The following is an 18,382-nucleotide window of genomic DNA, read 5'->3' as shown; positions in this document are numbered from 1 at the left end:
ACAACAGCCACATCCCAACAAACCACCTTGACAGGCAGGCCTCATACCTTGGGACATAGGGGTATGAGCACATGCCCATCCTGGCATACAAAGTCAGCTCCGGTGGACTGGTAGATGAGATCTACAATGAGATCAAATGGCCAGAAAGGCAGCTCCACACTGCTCCATAAAGAACGAAGGGCATGACGAGGTGCAGAAGGAGTCATGGTCATCCACTGCAACCACGGAAGATCCCATTTGTGATGACTACTCATACCACTGGATCCGGACTTCCAAGGACAAGAGAGTGGAACTGCCCCAGTGCAACTGCTTTTCCTTTTTAAAACCTCTCCTGCACAGGTTTCCTGTCATTATCAGATATGACGGACAGCCACCAATGCTCTACTTGCAACTCCCTCCACCTTAGTTCATCTCACACTAATGTATGCACATCCTATTCTCATTTCTCAATTTGAAATGTCCTGAACTGGACATTCACCTCACCTACTTATTGTGCTTGCAAGCTGCACATTAAAGAGCTTCATTCTTAGCTTATGCGCCCAAAAACCTTGGACAGGTTCTCCTTCCACCATTTCCCATTCCCCAACACCCCTCCCAGTATGCCCTCCTGCAGATCTTCAAGTGGCTTAGAAGGATTTCCACTACTGCTTGATCATAAATCCATTTCAATCATTGACTACTCTTTTGCCTTCACACTTTGCTGAAATAAGCTTTTTCTTGTAATATGAACTTCACATAAATTAAGAGCGAGACCACTCATGAATATTCTTATTATATCCCACAGAAATTTCAATGCCCAAAACTAACAGAAAGACCCTTCTCATCACTTCACTATATAGAAAAGATTAACTGAGCAGTTCCTGAAGCAACAATCCTATTAAGAGACAAAGCCTAGGATTTGCTTTCAGCAGTGACTGGGCAAATTGCACATGGCCAAGTTAGAAAACTGCCCCTACTCCCCAGCGCATTACCTCATAACTTCAGCATAGCTCATTGCTTCATCGATGCCTGGGAATGCACTCATCGCCTCCTGCATCATCTTCTTGCCCATGCTCAACATATTGTCTTCTTCAAAAAATTCATCTGGTAATTCAGCTACACCCAGGCTTGGATCAATTTCCTGCTCAATGCAACAGAAAAACAACCAAGCTTGAAGTTTTCATCATGGAAACCAAACTCATACATGATTTGAAATGCCACAAATTGGATTTCTTCAAATAGGTAAGAGAAGTCCTGTTGAGTATTAGGAGTTCCTAGATCTAACAACTGCATACGGAGTTAATTGAAGCAGGGTATTCTAATTGGCTTCAACACCAGACAGTGCATTTGGTAATGTTGATAATTCTCAACTAGAGTGACGATGACTAGGTAACACATGTTCATGACTACACTACTGTTATGGCTCAGATTTCAAGCACACAACTTGTTTGCATCCATGCTGGAGAAACTCAGCAGGTCAGACACCATCATTGGAAGGGAATAAACAGTGGACACTTCAGGCCGAGATCATATATCAGGACTCAGCCCGAAAGGTTATTCCCCTCCATAAATAATGCCTGACCTGCTGAGTTCCTCCAGCATTTTGTGTGTGTTGGTCTAGATTTCCAACTGTTATTGTTTGCATCCATGAACTCATACCATTTCTTTCTGGAGAAGCTACACCACTTTTATAGAAGATGCAGCAGATTCTATCATAAACCTTGATCCTCTTAGAACAATTATTTGCTTAGCAAATTAACTGTATGGTATACAACAGTTTGGTTGAAAATCAAGAGCTGTATCCCAACCCATTCCTAAATCACTGGCTGACTTAATAACTGCTGTTTTTGAACCACTTGCTCTGCCCTTTAACAAGGTTATAGTGGGCATAACTAACTTCAGCCCAGCAGCCCCATCTACCCACTTCAACTCCTTGTTTACCAAGTAACACAAATGTCACTTGAAGATTTATTGAGTTAAGTCATCCCTCAATCTTCTAAGTTCAATGAACAAAGCCAAATTCATGCAATCTAAACCCACATTTTAAAGAATACTAGCCATGTGTATTGCTCTTGAAGTCAAAAGCTCCAGTAAATCCTCATATTAGTAAGAGTTTTATCTGAAGATGCAGACCAAACCAAAATGAAGACAAAAGAGCATTCAAGGCAAGTCAGGGAAATGAAAACAGAGAAGCATAAATCTGGGGAATGTACCTCAGAGCTCAGTGCAGTCCATCGTGAAAAAGTGGAAAAAATATGAAACCACAGCAACACTGCATAGGTCAGGCTGCCCCACCAAATTTAGTCTCCGAAGAATTGCATTTGTAAGAAAGGTTACTGTAATGCCAACACTCACTGTAAGTGCACTGCAGAAGTCAGTGGCTACAACCGGAGATGAAGTTTAAGTCTGCACAACTTCTAAGGGCTTGCACAAAAAGAGTATTTATGGAAGAGTGGCAAGGAAAAAGCCCTGGTTTAAAAAAAATCCTTGCCCATAAAGACTTTGCAAAGAGCAACTTAGAAGATACTGCAAAGATGTGGAAGAAGGTCTTGTGGTCGGATGAGACTAAATGGAGTATTTCAGCCTCAACAGTAAGTGGTAAGTGCGGCATAAATCCAACATTGTGTATCAGCCAGGTAACACCATCCCTACGGTTAAAGTATGGTGGAGGTAGCATCATGCTGAGGGGATGCTTTTCAGCAGCAGGGTTTGGACATCTGGTCAGGATGGTTAGGAAGGTGAATGTTGCTAAATGCAGAGGTCCTGGATAAAACCTGCTAACCTCAGCCAGAAAGCTTAAACTGGAGAGTAAGTTCATCTTTCAGCAGGACAATGACCCAAAGCACACTTCCAGAGCAACCACGGAGCTACAATTGAAGAAGATTGATGTCCTTCGGTGGCCCAGTAAGAGTCCTGACAACCCAATCAGCAAGACCTCAAGACTGCTGTCCACCTTTGCTTCCCAACTAATCGGGCACAGCTTGAGCAATTTTACGAGGAATGGACAAACACTGCACCATCACATTATGCAAAGCTAATAGAGACTGATCCAAAATATCTGCAAAAGGTGATTTAACCAAGTACTGAGCAAAGGGGGAATGAATACTTTTGAACTGCTGACTTTCCAGTTTTTTAACCTTTGGTTTTTCATGCTTTACAATTTTCCCTGATTTTTTGGGCTGTACTGTGAAAACGGAGTATGTTCAAAATAAATTCAAGTACATTATTAAATTCGAAATAAATTTATTATCAAAGTACCTATACAGCAGCAAGAAAAAGTTTGTGAACCCTTTGCAATTGCCTGGTTTTCCCACATTAATTACTCATAAACTGAGATCTGATCTTCATCTAAGTCACAATTATAGGCAAACACAATCTGCCTAAACTATTAACACACAATTGTACTACTTGTCAATACTGAGTACACCATTTAAACAATCTCAGTCTAGGTTCAAAAAAGTATGTGAACCTCTGGGGTAATGCCTTCTACAAAAGCTTATTTGGAGCCAGGTGTTCCAAGCAGCGAGATGAGATTGCAGGTGTTGGTTGTAGAGGTGTCCTGCCCAATAAAAAAAAAAGGCACACAAAGTCATGTTACTGACAGAGCCTGTTCTTCTCAACAAAGATCTGTTTATGTGCACCATGCCTCGATCAAAACAACTTTCAGAGGACTTTTAGAAGAAGAATTGTAAAGATGCATGAAGCTGGAAAAAGCTATAAAAGCCTTTCTAAAAACCTGAGGGTTCATCAGTCCATAGTAAAAGAAAATGTCTACAAATGGAGGAACAGCAAAAGACCTGCAGAAATCTCTAGACCTGTTCTTGTTCAGCAGAATTTTATAAATCATTTTCTTCATTGATTTTGTCTCAATTATTTTTAGTTCTATCCGATTCGTTTAAGCATGGTAAACTGCCTGCATCATTTAACGAGGCATGTATCATTCTTTTAGCCAAAAAAGGTAAAGATCCGACAGAGTGTTCTTCGTATAGGCCGATTTCTTTATTAAATGTCGATGTTAAAATTTTGGCTCGTAGATTAGAAAACATTATACCCTCTATTACTTCTGAAGATCAGACTGGTATTATCAAAAATCGTCTTCCCTTTTTTAATATACGGCACTTATTTAATATCTTATATTCACCCTCAATTGGGATTCCTGAATGTGTTATTTCTCTTGATGCAGAGAAAACATCCGATCGCGTCGAGCGGAAGTACCTTTTCACGGTTTTAGGAAAATTGATTTTGGACCAAGTTTTACTACATGGATTAAATTGCTATATTCATGTCCCACCGCTTCTGTTTTGACCAATTCTCAGCGATCCCAGTCTTTCAGCCTTAAACGTGGCACTCGTCAAGGTTACCCTTAAAGTCCATTACTCTTCGATTTGGCTATAGAGCCACTTGCCATTGCGTTTCGTTGCTGTGCTGAAGTGATGGGGACTTGGAGGGGAGGTGTTGAGCATAAAGTTTCCCTTTATGATGACGATCTTTTACTTTTTATGTCAAACCCGACTACCTCCTTACTCTCAATGTTTTCACTTCTTAATAAATTTAGTCAACTTTCTGGTTATAAACTTAATTTACATAAGAGTGAACTCTTTCCAATCAAAAGAGAAGCACAAGCTTTAGTATTCCATGACCTCTCTTTTAAAGTAGTTAACAATCAGTTCACTTATTTTGGTATTACAGTAACAAGGAACTTTAAGAGTTTTTTTTCAAGAAAATTTTATCCATCTTCTAAACTCTACAAAACAGAGTTTGACACAGTGGTCACCCTTGTCTATGTCTCTTGTAGGTCATATTAATGTTATTAAAATGTACATCCTTCCTAAATTTTTGTACCTATTTCAGTCTTTACCAATTTTTATTTCTAAAGCTTTTATCGATGGGTTAGATTCTATTATTTCATCTAATCTATGGAAGGGTAAACGCCCTAGACTTAATAAAGCTCACCTTCAAAAATCTAAAAAGGAAGGTGGCCTAATTAGCCTTGCCTAATTTTCGTTTATATTATTGGGCAGCCAATATTCGTTGTCTTATTTTTTGGTCTTTCTTCCATAATAAGTCTGACTGCCCAAAATGGGTGGCAATGGAGTTGAACTCTACTAAGGAGTTCAATTTCTGCACTTCTCGGTTCTGCACTTCCTTGTCATTTGCCTAGACTTATTGTGAATCCTCTTATCAGACATACTTTAAGAATTTAGGCTCGGTTCAGAAAATATAATGGTCTTCATGGTTTCTCCCTCTAGCCCTATTTGACACAATCAACTTTTCCTACCTTCTATGCAGGATTCAACATTTTACGACTGGCATAGAAGATTAGGCGCTTTGAAGATCTTTTCATAGATAATCGTTTTGCAACTTTTCAACAATTGTCTGTAAAGTTTAATCTACCTAATACTCATTTCTTTAGATATCTTCAAATTAGGCATTTCATTAACCCTTTGATATCAAACTTTCCTGAGATGCCTGAGCAAAATGTTCTGGACTTGTTCCTTTGTATCAATCCACTGGGTAAAGGTTTAATATCTGCTATTCGGGATAAGTTAGTGATTTTGAGGCACGCCCCTTTCGATAAAATCAGAACTGCCTGGGAACAAGACCTAAATATCTCCTTATCTGATGCAGTTCGGGATTTAATTCTTAAGAAGGTCAACTCAACCTCTCTATGTGCGCGCCACTGCCTTTTGCAGTTTAAGGCTGTACACAGGGCTCATATGTCTAAAACTAAGTTATCGCAGTTTTATCCTGACATTAGTCCTGTCTATGATAAGTGTAAAGGAGCTGAGGCTTCCCTTATTCATATGCATTGGATCTGTCCTAGTCTACAGAAATTCTGGAGAGAAGTTTTTTCAACGCTAACTCAGATTCTTAATTGCTATTTAGAACCTAACCCTCTGGTTGCTCTTTTTGGCACCTTGGGTGAAGTAAATATGCACTTGAGTCCGACTAAATGCCGAACATTACCTTTTGCCTCTCTCTTGGCTAGACGGTTGGTTCTTCTTAGGTGGAAAGATGCTGCCCCACCCACTCACACTCAATGGCTTAGTGATAGTATGGCCTGTTTAAGATCTTGAAAAACTTATTCACTTCTTAATTCGGACATAAAGTTTCATAAGGAGTGGGGACCTTTTCTTGAATATTTTCGTAATTCTTCTTTAGGGTAAGTTTATCCTTTTTCTGTATGCTACAATCCCTTACTTTCAGTTTTTTGTTTGTAAGTTATATGGTTTTTCGTTGTGAATTACATTATACTTTTGGTAGTCGGCATTATACTTTCGTTTTTCCTATATATATTTACAGTTGAATGCTCCGATTGATTTTTTTTCCTTTTATATGCAGAAATGGTTGGCCTGGGTTTTTCTTTTTCAGTGGGAGGTTGGGGTGGATACTAATTTTACATAATTCTCTTTTGGGTACTTTTTCCTTATTGTTATGAATTACATATTGGATTTGTTTGTTTTGCACTGTATAAATCTCCATTTTGTTGTTGAGTTTTCTCTCTGTAGTTTCGCTGTAGAAATGCATAAAAAATTAATTTAAAAACTGTTCTGTGTCCACTATGAGAAAAAAACTGAACAACAATGGTGTTCATGGAAGGTGATCATGGAGGAAACCACCGCTCTCCAAACAAAAACATTGCTGCATGCCTCAAGTTTCCAAAAGACCACCTGGATGTTTTGTGGACAGATGAGACAAAAGTTAAACTGCACACCACTATGCTTAGAGGTAAAAGGGCACTGCACACTAAAACCAAAACCTCATCAACTGTGAGGCACGGTGAAAGGAGAAATAGGTTTGGGGTTGTTTTGCCGCCGCAGGGCCTAGACAGCTTGCAATCGTTGGGGAACAACAAATTCAAAATTGTACTAAAACATTTTACAAGTGTGTCAGGGTAGTGGTCCATCACCTGAAGCTTAATAGAAATTAGATGATGCAACAAGAAAATGATCCAAAACACAAGTATGTCAACAACAGAACGGTTTACAAAGAAGAAATTTTGTGTTTTGAAATGGCCAAGTCAGAGTCCAGACTTTAACCCAATTGAGATGTTGTGGCATGACCTAAAAAGGGCAGTTCATGCAAGGTATCACAAAAAACAGTGATGAACTGAAACTGTTTTGCATGGAGGAATGGTCTAAAATTCCTCTTTGCCATTGTCTAAGTCTGATCAACAGCTACAGGAAACATTTGGTGGAGGATTATTGCTGCTAAAGAAGATTCTACCAGTTATTAAATACAAGGGTTCACATATTTTTTTTCAGCCTGGACTGTGAATGATTAAACAATGTAGCCATGGAAAGTACAATTGTTTGTGTGTTATTAGTTTAGGCAAATTATCCTTGACCCTGGCACCCAGAAGGCAACATACCATCTGGGAATCTCATTCCCGTCCACAGAACCTTTCTGTTGCCCTAATTAATGAATCTCCATATCACCACAGCTCGCTTTGTCTTTCCTTTCCCGTCTGAGTTACAGAGCCAGACTCAAGGACAGATACCTGACCACTCTGACTTTCCTCTGGTATCCAAAGTGGTATACCTGTTGTTGAGGGGAATAACCACAGGGTACTCTGCACAATCTGTTTAATCCATTTTCCCTTCCATACTGTCATCACCTTGGGTCTAACTACCTTGCTCAATGTTCTAATACTCCCTCTGCCCTCCGTATGATCTGGAATTCATCCAGTTCCAGCTCCTTAACATGGAGGGTAAGAAGCTGCAGGTGGATGCACCTTCCCTCAGGTGATGTTGTCAGGGACAATGGAGGTCTCCCTGCCTTTCCCACATCCTGCAAGAGGAGCATTCAACTATCCTCCCCGGCAACCCTACTGTTCTAACTGGAAATATAAAGAAAGCCTCCGGAATCATTCTGGAATACAGTGATTCTTGAAAGATCATTACAAATGCCACTGCAATCTCTTCAGTGACAACTGTCAGAACCCTGAGGTGTAGTCCATCTGGTCCACGCAACTATCTACCTTCAGACTTTTTAGTTTCCAAAGTAACTTCTCCTTAATAAGAGCAACTACACTCACTTATGTCTCCTGACACTCTCACAAATTTCTGGCATAGTGCTGGTGTCTTCCATCCTCACCAGTCATGAACCTATCCAAACCTTTCTTAAACATTGAAATCGATCTTGCATGCACCACTTGTGTTGGCTGCTCATTCCACAATCTCATGACCCTCTGAGTGAAGGAGTTTCCTCCCATGTTCTCCTTAAACTTTTCAGCTTACATCCTTAACCCCATATGCCTGCCATTTTCTTTGTTCCCTATTACTGCCTCTCATGTCATTTTCCAGTGGACCGATGTCCACTCTTGTCTCTCTTTTACTCTGTAAAAAAAAAAAGCTTCTGGTATCCTCTTTTCTATTACTGGCTAGCTTGCCTTCATATTTCAACTTTTCTCTCCTTATTGTTTTTTAGTTGCCTTCTGTTGGTTTTTAAGAGCTTCCAAATCTTCCAGCTTCCCACCAACTTTTGCTATATTATATGCCCTCTTTTTTGCTCTTATGCTGTCTGACATCCCTTGTCAGCCACAGTTGTCTCATGCTCCCTTTAGAATGCTTCTTCTTCGCAATGAACCAATCCTGTGCCTTTCAAAAAACTCAAACTCCAGACATTGCTGCTCTACTGTCAGTCCTCCTAGTGTCCCCTTGCAATCAACTTTGGCCAGTTCCTCTCTCATGTCCTCAGGATCAGGACACCAGGTCAAGACCTGTTGCATTTGTCAGCCGGAGTCTGTTGCCCTCCAAGAAAAACTATCCCATGCACAAGTTGGAATTTCTGGCATTGAAATGGTTGGTGGTGGATAAACTGAGTGACTACCTCTAAGGGGCCAAGTTTGAGGTGAGGTGAGGATGGACAACAACCCCCTAACTTATATTCTGACCTCAGTGAAACTGGATGCCACAGGCCATTGGTGGTTGGCAGCATTGTCTGCCTACAATTTCTGCCTGAAGTACCGGCAGGGAAGCCGGAACATTTATTAACGACCTGGATGTGGGGGTAGAAGGGTGGGTTGGCAAGTTTGCAGACGACACAAAGGTTGGTGGTGTTGTGGATAGTGTAGAGGATTGTCAAAGATTGCAGAGAGACATTGATAGGATGCAGAAGTGGGCTGGGAAGTGGCAGATGGAGTTCAACCTGGAGAAGTGTGAGGTGGTACACTTTGGAAGGACAAACTCCAAGGCAGAGTACAAGGTAAATGGCAGGATACCTGGTAGTGTGGAGGAGCAGAGGGATCTCAGGGTACATGTCCACAGATCCCTGAAAGTTGCCTCACAGGTGGATAGGGTAGTTAAGAAAGCTTATGGGGTGTTAGCTTTCATAAGTCGAGGGATAGAGTTTAAGAGTCACGATGTGATGATGCAGCTCTATAAAACTCTGGTTAGGCCACACTTGGAGTACTGTGTCCAGTTCTGGTCACCTCACTATAGGAAGGATGTGGAAGCATTGGAAAGGGTACAGAGGAGTTTTACCAGGAGTTTTACCTGGTTTAGAGAGTATGGATTATGATCAGAGATTAAGGGAGCTAGGGCTTTACTCTTTGGAGAGAAGGAGGGTGAGAGGAGACATGATAGAGGTGTACAAGATAATAAGAGGAATAGATAGAGTGGATAGCCAGTGCCTCTTCCCCAAGGCACCACTGCTCAATACAAGAGGACATGGCTTTAAGGTAAGGGGTGGGAAGTTCAAGAGGGATATTAGAGGAAGGTTTTTTTACTCAGAGAGTGGTTGGTGCGTGGAATGCACTGCCTGAGTCAGTGGTGGAGGCAGATACACTAGTGAAGTTTAAGAGACTACTAGACAGGTATATGGAGGAATCTAAGGTGGGGGCTTATATGGGAGGCAGGGTTTGAGGGTCGGCACAACATTGTGGGCCGAAGGGCCTGTACTGTGCTGTACTATTCTATGTTATTGATGCTGATGCTTTGTCCCGACAGGTGCACAAGGGACTGGACAGGGACACGGAGTGGGGGAGCATTCCTGCACCGTGGATGAAGGCCATGCGTCAGTTTTCCATCACTGTGAAGGCAGAGGAAAAGGAGGGGCAGGATCGAGCGGTAGATCACTTGGGAGCTTCTGATGACACCATTCCCCAAGTTTACTGTATAACCTAACTGCTCTGAAGACAAATCAGCTGCCAGAATTGAGTTCTGGAGAAGTGGCAGCTGCTCAGTGAGACAACCCGGGCATCGGTATCATTTGGTCAGCAGTTGAAAACGGAGACATGGCTCAGGCAGAGAAGACAGTGCCTCCATTACTGAGAGAATGGCCTCAGTTGGAGTTACAGAACCACATCCTATACCAGGTCACGTCACCCCCTCGACCGACCTCAGCGCTGCCAGCTGGTTCTGTCAGAGAAGTATCGGAGGATGCGTTAAGTCGCTTCGTGATGATTCTGGACATTCGGGGGTCAAAAAGACCTATAGATTGCTCAGAGACAGGTGTTACCAGCCCTGAATGAAGTCAGAGGTCAAAGACTACTGCAAGTCATGCATTCGATGCATACAGCAGAAGTCAATGCCTACGCGGGCAGCTCCCTTGTCCCACTTGCAGAGTGCGGGGCCCCTGGACCTGGTGTGTATGGATTTCCTGTCAACAGAACCCGATGCCGGCAACACGTGAATGTCTTAGTCATCATGGATCACTACACCAGATATGCACAGGCTTTTCCTACCAAGGACCAGAGGGAATCTATGGTGGCCAAAGTGATATGGGAGAAGTATTTCATTTATTATGGCCTCCCCGGGCGGATACATAGTGATCAGGGAAGGGATTTCGAGAGCAGACTCATTCACAGGTTACTGGACATGCTTGGAGTCGAGGACCAGGTCCTATTACCCACAGCCAGAGAGGTTTAATCGGACCTTGCTAGACATGCTCCGGACCCTGGAGATCAGCAAGAGGAGCAGGTGGAGTCAACGTATTGTGTGTGGAATGGGCTGCCGGCGATAGCAGTGGAGGCTGATACGACAGGGTCCTTTAAGAGACTCCTAGACAGGTACATGGGGCTTAGAAAAGGGCTATGGGTAACCCGGTAATTTCTAAGGTAAGGACATGTTCGGCACAGCTTTGTGGGCCAAAGAACCTGTATAGTGCTGTAGGTTTTCTATATTGAACATCTGGTTCACAGTTACAACTGTACTCGAAATGAAGCTACTGGGTACTTGCCATATTATCTGATGTTTGGGCATGAGGCGAGGTTGCCCATTGACCTTTATTTTGGGACTGACAGGTGTCACGCAGGTGAGAAACTGCTAGAAAGTTCAGAAGTCTAATGAACAAGGAGGCAATTAAAAGAGAGAGACAATACGGCGCGAGCTGGGAAGTCACCATGGTAACAGCTCAGAATGGTTGAGCTAACGGACGCTGGAATTTTGGAGGGATTATAAAAGGTTGATTCTTCGGTCTGATAACAGCAGAGGAGACACGACACCAGAGAACTGCGGAAGCTACCCGAGAAACCACTGGTAGAGTTTAAGACCACCACGAGGGTGGAGGCGACGAACCGATTAATTTCGACCCGTGATTACCAGTGCGGGTAAGAGTTTGCCTGTGGGGGTCTGCTGTTGGTGAACCCGTGCCGTGGGTTAGCAGACCGTTCCCTAGAAGGGACTCTGTTCATCTGTGTCTGTATGGGGGTCACACGAAGTGACTCTGCAGACTTCCCACAGAACACCAGTCGAGGTGACTTATCCACCTTAAGACCTTTCAGTTTGCCTAGCACTTTTTCCTTTGTAATAGCAATGGCCCTTACTCCTACTCCCTGACACTCACAGACCTCTGGCACACTGCTTGTGGCTTCCACAGTGCTCATTAAGCTCATCTGCCATTTCTTTGTCCCCGATTACTACCTCACTAGCATAATTTTCCAGTGGTCCAATATCAATTCTCAACTCCCTTTGTATAACTGAAAAAACTTCTAGTATCTTGCTTTACATTATTGACTAGTTTGCCTCCATGTTTCATCTTTTCTCTTCTTATAGCTTTGGATGCTAAGTTCCCAGTCCCAGGGACCTTTCAGCCATGACCTCAGTGAGGCCCACAACATAATATCTGCCAATTTCTAACTGTCTTATATTGTATACCGAGTACATTCAAATATATCATCTTCAGTTCTGTATTCACTACCGTTCTTTCAAATTTTGTCTCCATGTTACCTAAAATTAAATTGTTTCTTTCTAAACTTTGGTCATTTTTTTCTTTATTCCACAGACTTCTGCAGCCCCTCCTGCACTCTTTCCATTTACTTTATTTATACTTTCCCCACATTGTTCAACCCACCCTCTGATTATCAAGTTTAAAGCCCTATCCACAGTCCTAGTTATGAAATTTGCCAGGACCTTGGTCAAGCATGATTCAGGTGGATCCCAGCCCATCAAAATAGCTCTCACCTTCCCCAACACCAGTGTCAATGTCCCACAAATTCAAACCCACTTCTCCCACACCATTTTTAAGTCACATATTTAACTTTAATTTTGTTAAGTCTGTGCTACTCTTTATAGTAAAAGATGGTTTAGGATGGAGAGTGAAAACTTATTAAATTCTAACAACACTTTTTCTCTCATGATCCTTCAACCAGAATCACGCTTTTTGCACGTCAAAACTGCAATACTTTCAGAAGTCTTTGAAATATAAATTAATCATCAGAAAACACTTCTGGTATAAAATGGCTGCAACGTTTCTTGCATATTTTGAATTATTGAATAAACTATGGAACATTATCCTGTACTGCTTACATTTTACTTACCATAGCATAGAGGTTGTCATAACCTTTCACTTTAGTTGGCACTTTGGAGAATTTCTGATCAAATGCATCAGAAATGTTATGGGCTGGGTCCGTTGAAATAATCAGCACAGTCTCTCGGACCTCTGACAACTGCACAGCCAAGCTGCAACTGTTTGGTAGAAATAGGTTTCTAATTACACAGCTGTATTCACTGAGTGAAGTAATTTTTCAACAAATGGAAAACATCACAATTTAAACATTGTTAAGGAGCTGCCTTTATTGTGTTTTTTTAAAAATTGTAAGCTCCAACAATCTGCAAAATGATCATGATATTTTAATTGAGTTTAAAATTGTTGATTGCATATCAGGAATAACTTCTTCACTCTTCAGCAGGATGCAGCAAGATCACTAATGATCAAAAGAAGCAGATACCTTGGTTTAGTAACACACAAGAGACCACATAGAACATTACAGTACACATCCTTCTTCGACCATTTAAGATCAATTTAAGCTACTCTAAAATCAACTTCACCCTGCCCTCCCACACAGTGCTTCATTTTTCTATCATCCATATGGCTATCTAAGATTTTCTTAAACATCCCTAGTACACCTGCCTGTAGCATCATCCCAGCAATGTGATCTACATAATTAACATTCTGTAAAAAAAAAAATTACCTGTGACATTACCCCTTTTCTTTCCTCCATTCACTTTAAAATTATGCTCATTCATATATGTCATATCCACCCAGGGAAACATTCTCTCACTGTCTACTGAATTTATGCCTCTTATAATCTTGTGCATCTGTCAAGTCACCCCTCATCTTCACTGTAAAGAGAAAAGCCCTCAGTTGCTCAACTTATCTTCTTAAGACACGCTGTCTAAGCCAAACAGGATACCACACATCCTAGTACATCTTTCTGCATTGTCTCTAAAGCTTCCACATCTTTCCTATAATGAGGCAATCGGAACTGACACAACATTAGCACCCGTGTCTTTAAAACAAAGTTTTTTAAAAGACTCAGATACGAGTGCTACCAATTGAATTTTAGCTGGCAAACTTACAAGTAGACACAACTATGAAACAAAGGTGATATTATGGCAAGATTTAAGTCATTGTTGCTCTCAATCACTCCCAATTCACACAATTTATTCTACGAGAAGGATCAATGTCCTATACTCAAGAAAATGTTCTGCAAAAATGGTCAGGGAAGAAAAGAGCTAGACATAACTGTCAACAGATTACTTAAGCTTGTATTTTCCTTAACCTTGTGCTTGGCTTAGAAGTAGTCATTGTAAAGGCTTCAAAAACTAATAGTACCTCAGCTAAATTCTCATGTAAGTGGCAAATGCAATTATTATTTCTGACACAGTCAATTTCTACTACACCACAGTAACAATCAATTTAAAATTCTAATGGAAATATTCCATCAATACCTATCTGCTTTTAAGAATGTTAATGAAGACAAGAAGAATGACAGAAATATTCAGATCAGGCAACACCTCAGAGAGAAAAATTGATTTAACAAGTGAGGTCACTGAAGGATTATTGAACTTGAAAATATTTCCTTTCCACAGACGCTGACAGACAGCTCACAGACATTTCCTCCATTTCATTTTCATTTCAGATATCCAGTATTTGCTTTTTCTTCAGTTTTTTTTTAAAATAAGAAAGCCATTACAAATGCCTTCAACCTGTTTGTGACATTAAAATCTATTGGAAGATTAAGTTTTGATTTTCATTTGAATGGTGATTCAGAACCTCCAAGAACATAATAATTAGGTGTAAGAGTAGATCATCAAGATCATAGTTAATCAACCTTAATTCTTGCACAATCCCCACATTCCTTAACACCAAAGTAATTGATTTTGAATGAACAATGACAGAACCTCTAAAACTTCCAAGTACAGAATAGCAAAAATTCACCACCCCTAAGTGACAAAATTTCTCACCATCCCTTATTCTGAAACTGTGATTGCTGATTTTAAATCCCATGGCCAAGGGAAGCATTCTCCCCACATTCACTCTGTTGAACATTTCGGTTTCACTGAGATCTTGTCCATCTGAACACGAAGACTACAGAACTAGTTGATTTAATCTGATCCCAATGACAAACCATCACTAAGATGATTCTTTGCTAAACTACATGACAAATACCACACACAAAATGCTGGAATCAAAATCAGATTTATTATCATCGGCATGTATCGTGAAATTTGTTAACTTAGCAGCAGCAGTTCAATGCAATGCATAATCTAGAAGAAAAAAATACTAATAAATAAGTAAATCAATTACAGTATATTGAATAGATTAAAAATCCTACAAAAAACAGAAATAATATATATTAAAAAAGTGAGGTGGTGTTCAAGGGGTTCAATGTCCATTTAGGGATCAGATGGCAGAGGGGAAGAAGCTGTTCTTGAATCACTGAGTGTGTGCCTTCAGGCTTCTATACCTCCTACCTGATGGTAACATTGAGAAAATGGCATGCCCTGGGTGCTGGAGGTCCTTAATGGATGCTGCCTTTCTGAGACACCATTCCTTAAAGATGTCCTGGGAATTTGTAGGCTAGTACCCAAGATGGCTACAACCATCTGCAGCTTCTTTTAGTCCTGTCCAGTAGCCCCCCACCATACCAGACAGTGATGCAGCCTGTCAGAATGCTCCCCACAGTATGTCTATAGAAGTTTTTGAGTGTATTTGTTGACATACCAAATCTCTTCAAACTCCTAATGAAATATAGCCGCTGTCTTGCCTTCTTTATAACTGCATCGATATGTTGAAACCAGGTTAGATCCTCAGAGATCTTGACACCCAGGAACTTAAAACTGCTCACTTTCTCCACTTCTGATCCCTCTGTGAGGATTGGTATGTGTTCCTTCGCCTTACCCTTCTGAAGTCCACAATCAGCTCGTTTGTCTTACTGCCTTTGAGTGCCAGGTTGTTGCTGCGACACCACTCCACAAGATGGCATATCTCGCTCCTGTCCGAACTCAGCAGGTCAGACAGCATCTATGGAAAAAGAGTTTTTAAAAAATGGTTTGCTGTTTTCCATAAAAGCTGCCTGACCTGCTCAGTTCCTCTAGTATTTTGTTTGTTTCCTGGATTTCCAGCATTTGCAGATTTTGTTGTATTTGTGGTTATATGGCAAATACACTCAGAGGCCACTTTATTCGGTATACCTGCTCATTAATGCAAACATTTAATAAGTCTATCATGTGGCAGCAACTCAATTCAAAAAAGCATGCAGAAATGGTCAAGAGGTTCAGTTGTCGTTCAGACCAAACACAGAGTGGGAAAGATGACTAAGTGACTTTGACCATGGATAATTATTGGTGCCTGATGGGGTGGTTTGTGTATCCCAGAAACCTGTTCAACAAGTATATATATGACATGTATGTACTCTGATAATAAATTTTACTTTGAACTTTGAATATTGAAATATTGAAAGACAAAGATAGAGTGGATGTGGAGTGGATGTTCCTATATTTGGGGAGTCGAGGACCAGAAGGCACAACCTCAGAATAGAGGGATGTCTGTTTAAAACAGAGATGGAAGGGGAATTTCTTTAGCCAGAGGGTGGTTGTGGAGATGGCTGTGGAGGCCAAGTCATTTAGTATATTTAATGCAGGGGTTGACTGGTTCTTGGTTAGTCAGGGTGTCAAAGGTTACAGGGAGAAGGCAGGAGAATGGAGCTGAGAGGGCTAATAAATCAGCCATGATGGAATTACAGAGCAGACTCGATAGGTCAAGTGGCCTCTCCTGCTCCCATGTCTTAGGTACTCCAGGTGCAGAATCATAAGACATCTTAACTCCTAAACTTAAATAAGTCTATAAAGGCTAATATATTAGAATCAGTATTAATATTACTGACATATGTTGTGAAATTTGTTGATTTACAATGACAGAACATTGCAATTCTCAATATCTATAAATGACAATAACAATATAAATATAATTTAATTTTAATATAAAAAATTTAGTACAAAAAGAGAAAAACTAAAAGAAAACAGTAAGCTAATTTACATGGCTTCATTGTCCACTGATGACAGAGAGGAAGAAGCTATTCCTAAAACCTATCAAGTCTGTGTCTTCAGGCTCCTGTACCTCCTCCTTGATGGTAGCGATGAGAAGAGGGCATGTCCTGGGTGATGGGGGGCCCTAATGATGGAAGCCGCCTTTTTGAGGCATCACCTTTCGAAGATGTTCTCGATGCTAGAGAGGTCACTGCCCATGATGGCGCTGGCTGAGTTTGCAACTTTCTACAGCTTTTTCCAATCTTATCTGTGGCCTCTCCATACCAGAGAGTGATGCAACCAGTTAGAATGCTCTCCACAGTACATCTGTAGAAATTTGCAATAGTTTTTGGTGACACACTAAGTCTCTTCAAACTTCTAATGAAATATAACCACTGTAGAGCCTTCTTTGTAATTGCAGCAACATGTTGGGCCAAGGACAGGTCTTCAGAGATGTTGACACCCAGGAACATGAAACTGCTCACCCTTTCCTCTGCTGATCACTCGATGAGGACTGGTGTGTTTTCCCTCAACTTCCCCTTCCTGAAGTCCACATTTGCTTTCTTGGGAAAAATCTAACGAACAACCAAGGTATTTTATTAAATAAAAGAATGTCAGGGCAGTACTTTCTTAAGAGTCAGAATTATACACCATGAGTTGCTGCCACATAATTGGCTTATTAAATATATATAATGAGCAGATATATCTAATAAAGTGGCCACTTTATTTGTCATATAACCACGAATACAAGAAAATCTGCAAATGCTGGAAATCCAAGAAACACACAAAATACTGGAGGAACTAAGCAGGTCAGGCAGCTTTTATAGAAAACAGCAAACCATTTTTTAACAGGTTCAACCCTCTCAATCACCAAGGATACCGTCAGAGGCACACTTTCTTCTCATTACTATCATTAGAGAGGAGGTACAGGAGCCCGAAGACCCACATTGAATGATGAAGGAACAACTTCAACACTATCAGATTTCAGAACGGTTCACATTATACCTTTTCTGTTAAAGTATCCCAACCGACACTCCAACTGTCTACAGACATTATCTAGCCCAATGAATGCCTGCAGTATTGTGTGTGCGTTGTACAATTTTATATCGTTGCACTACACTGCTGCGACAAACAATAAATTTCATATTATACAAGTCAGTGACAATAAATGGTGATTTATTAAAACACTCTGTCCGTAGACCGTTTATGATCAGGGTTCCCGCCCGCCTCGGACAGAAGGCCGGGGTCCAGGAGACGCACATTCTGTGCGGGGCTTCAGCCAGTTACCTGCAGGTGGTTTTCCCTACTCCTCCTTTGCCGCCCACAAAGATCCATTTCAGCGACTTCTGCTCAATAATGTTGGTCAGGGTAGGCTCCAACGGCTCCACGTCGATAGCGTCCTCAAACTCCTCGTCCATGCCCGCCATCTTCTGCCGTCACGTGATCATTCTTCTCCTGTCAGCAGCGTTAATTGGTGCAGTACATGCCTCCTCGCTAAAATACCTCTTAATTTTAACGTAGTTCTTTATCAACATACAATTGAACATTCAAGTATTTCAAATTTCTGGATCAGTATTCTGAAATGCATTTTTATAATAAAATACATTCCGTCACTGTTTCACGACCCATTATCCTTTGCGGGTTCTGTT

At 41.0% G+C, this 18,382-nt stretch overlaps 1 protein-coding gene across 1 annotated transcript in view; it reads right to left on the bottom strand.

Moving 5' to 3' along the window:
- Positions 1-18,194, bottom strand: part of get3 (guided entry of tail-anchored proteins factor 3, ATPase) — a 36,583-nt gene extending 18,389 nt beyond the window's left edge. The window contains exons 1-3 of the mRNA XM_072248529.1: positions 18,021-18,194; positions 12,740-12,887; positions 972-1,120 (exon numbers count right to left, since the gene is read on the bottom strand). Of these exons, the coding sequence (XP_072104630.1) occupies positions 972-1,120; positions 12,740-12,887; positions 18,021-18,160 (437 nt within the window). The 5' untranslated portion in view covers positions 18,161-18,194. The remainder of the gene's footprint in view (positions 1-971; positions 1,121-12,739; positions 12,888-18,020) is intronic.
- Between the last annotated feature and the right edge of the window lie 188 nt (positions 18,195-18,382).

Source organism: Mobula birostris, chromosome 32 (genome assembly GCF_030028105.1).
Source record: "Mobula birostris isolate sMobBir1 chromosome 32, sMobBir1.hap1, whole genome shotgun sequence".
Lineage (NCBI taxonomy): Eukaryota > Metazoa > Chordata > Chondrichthyes > Myliobatiformes > Myliobatidae > Mobula > Mobula birostris.
This window is presented reverse-complemented; position numbering and strand designations above follow the sequence as displayed.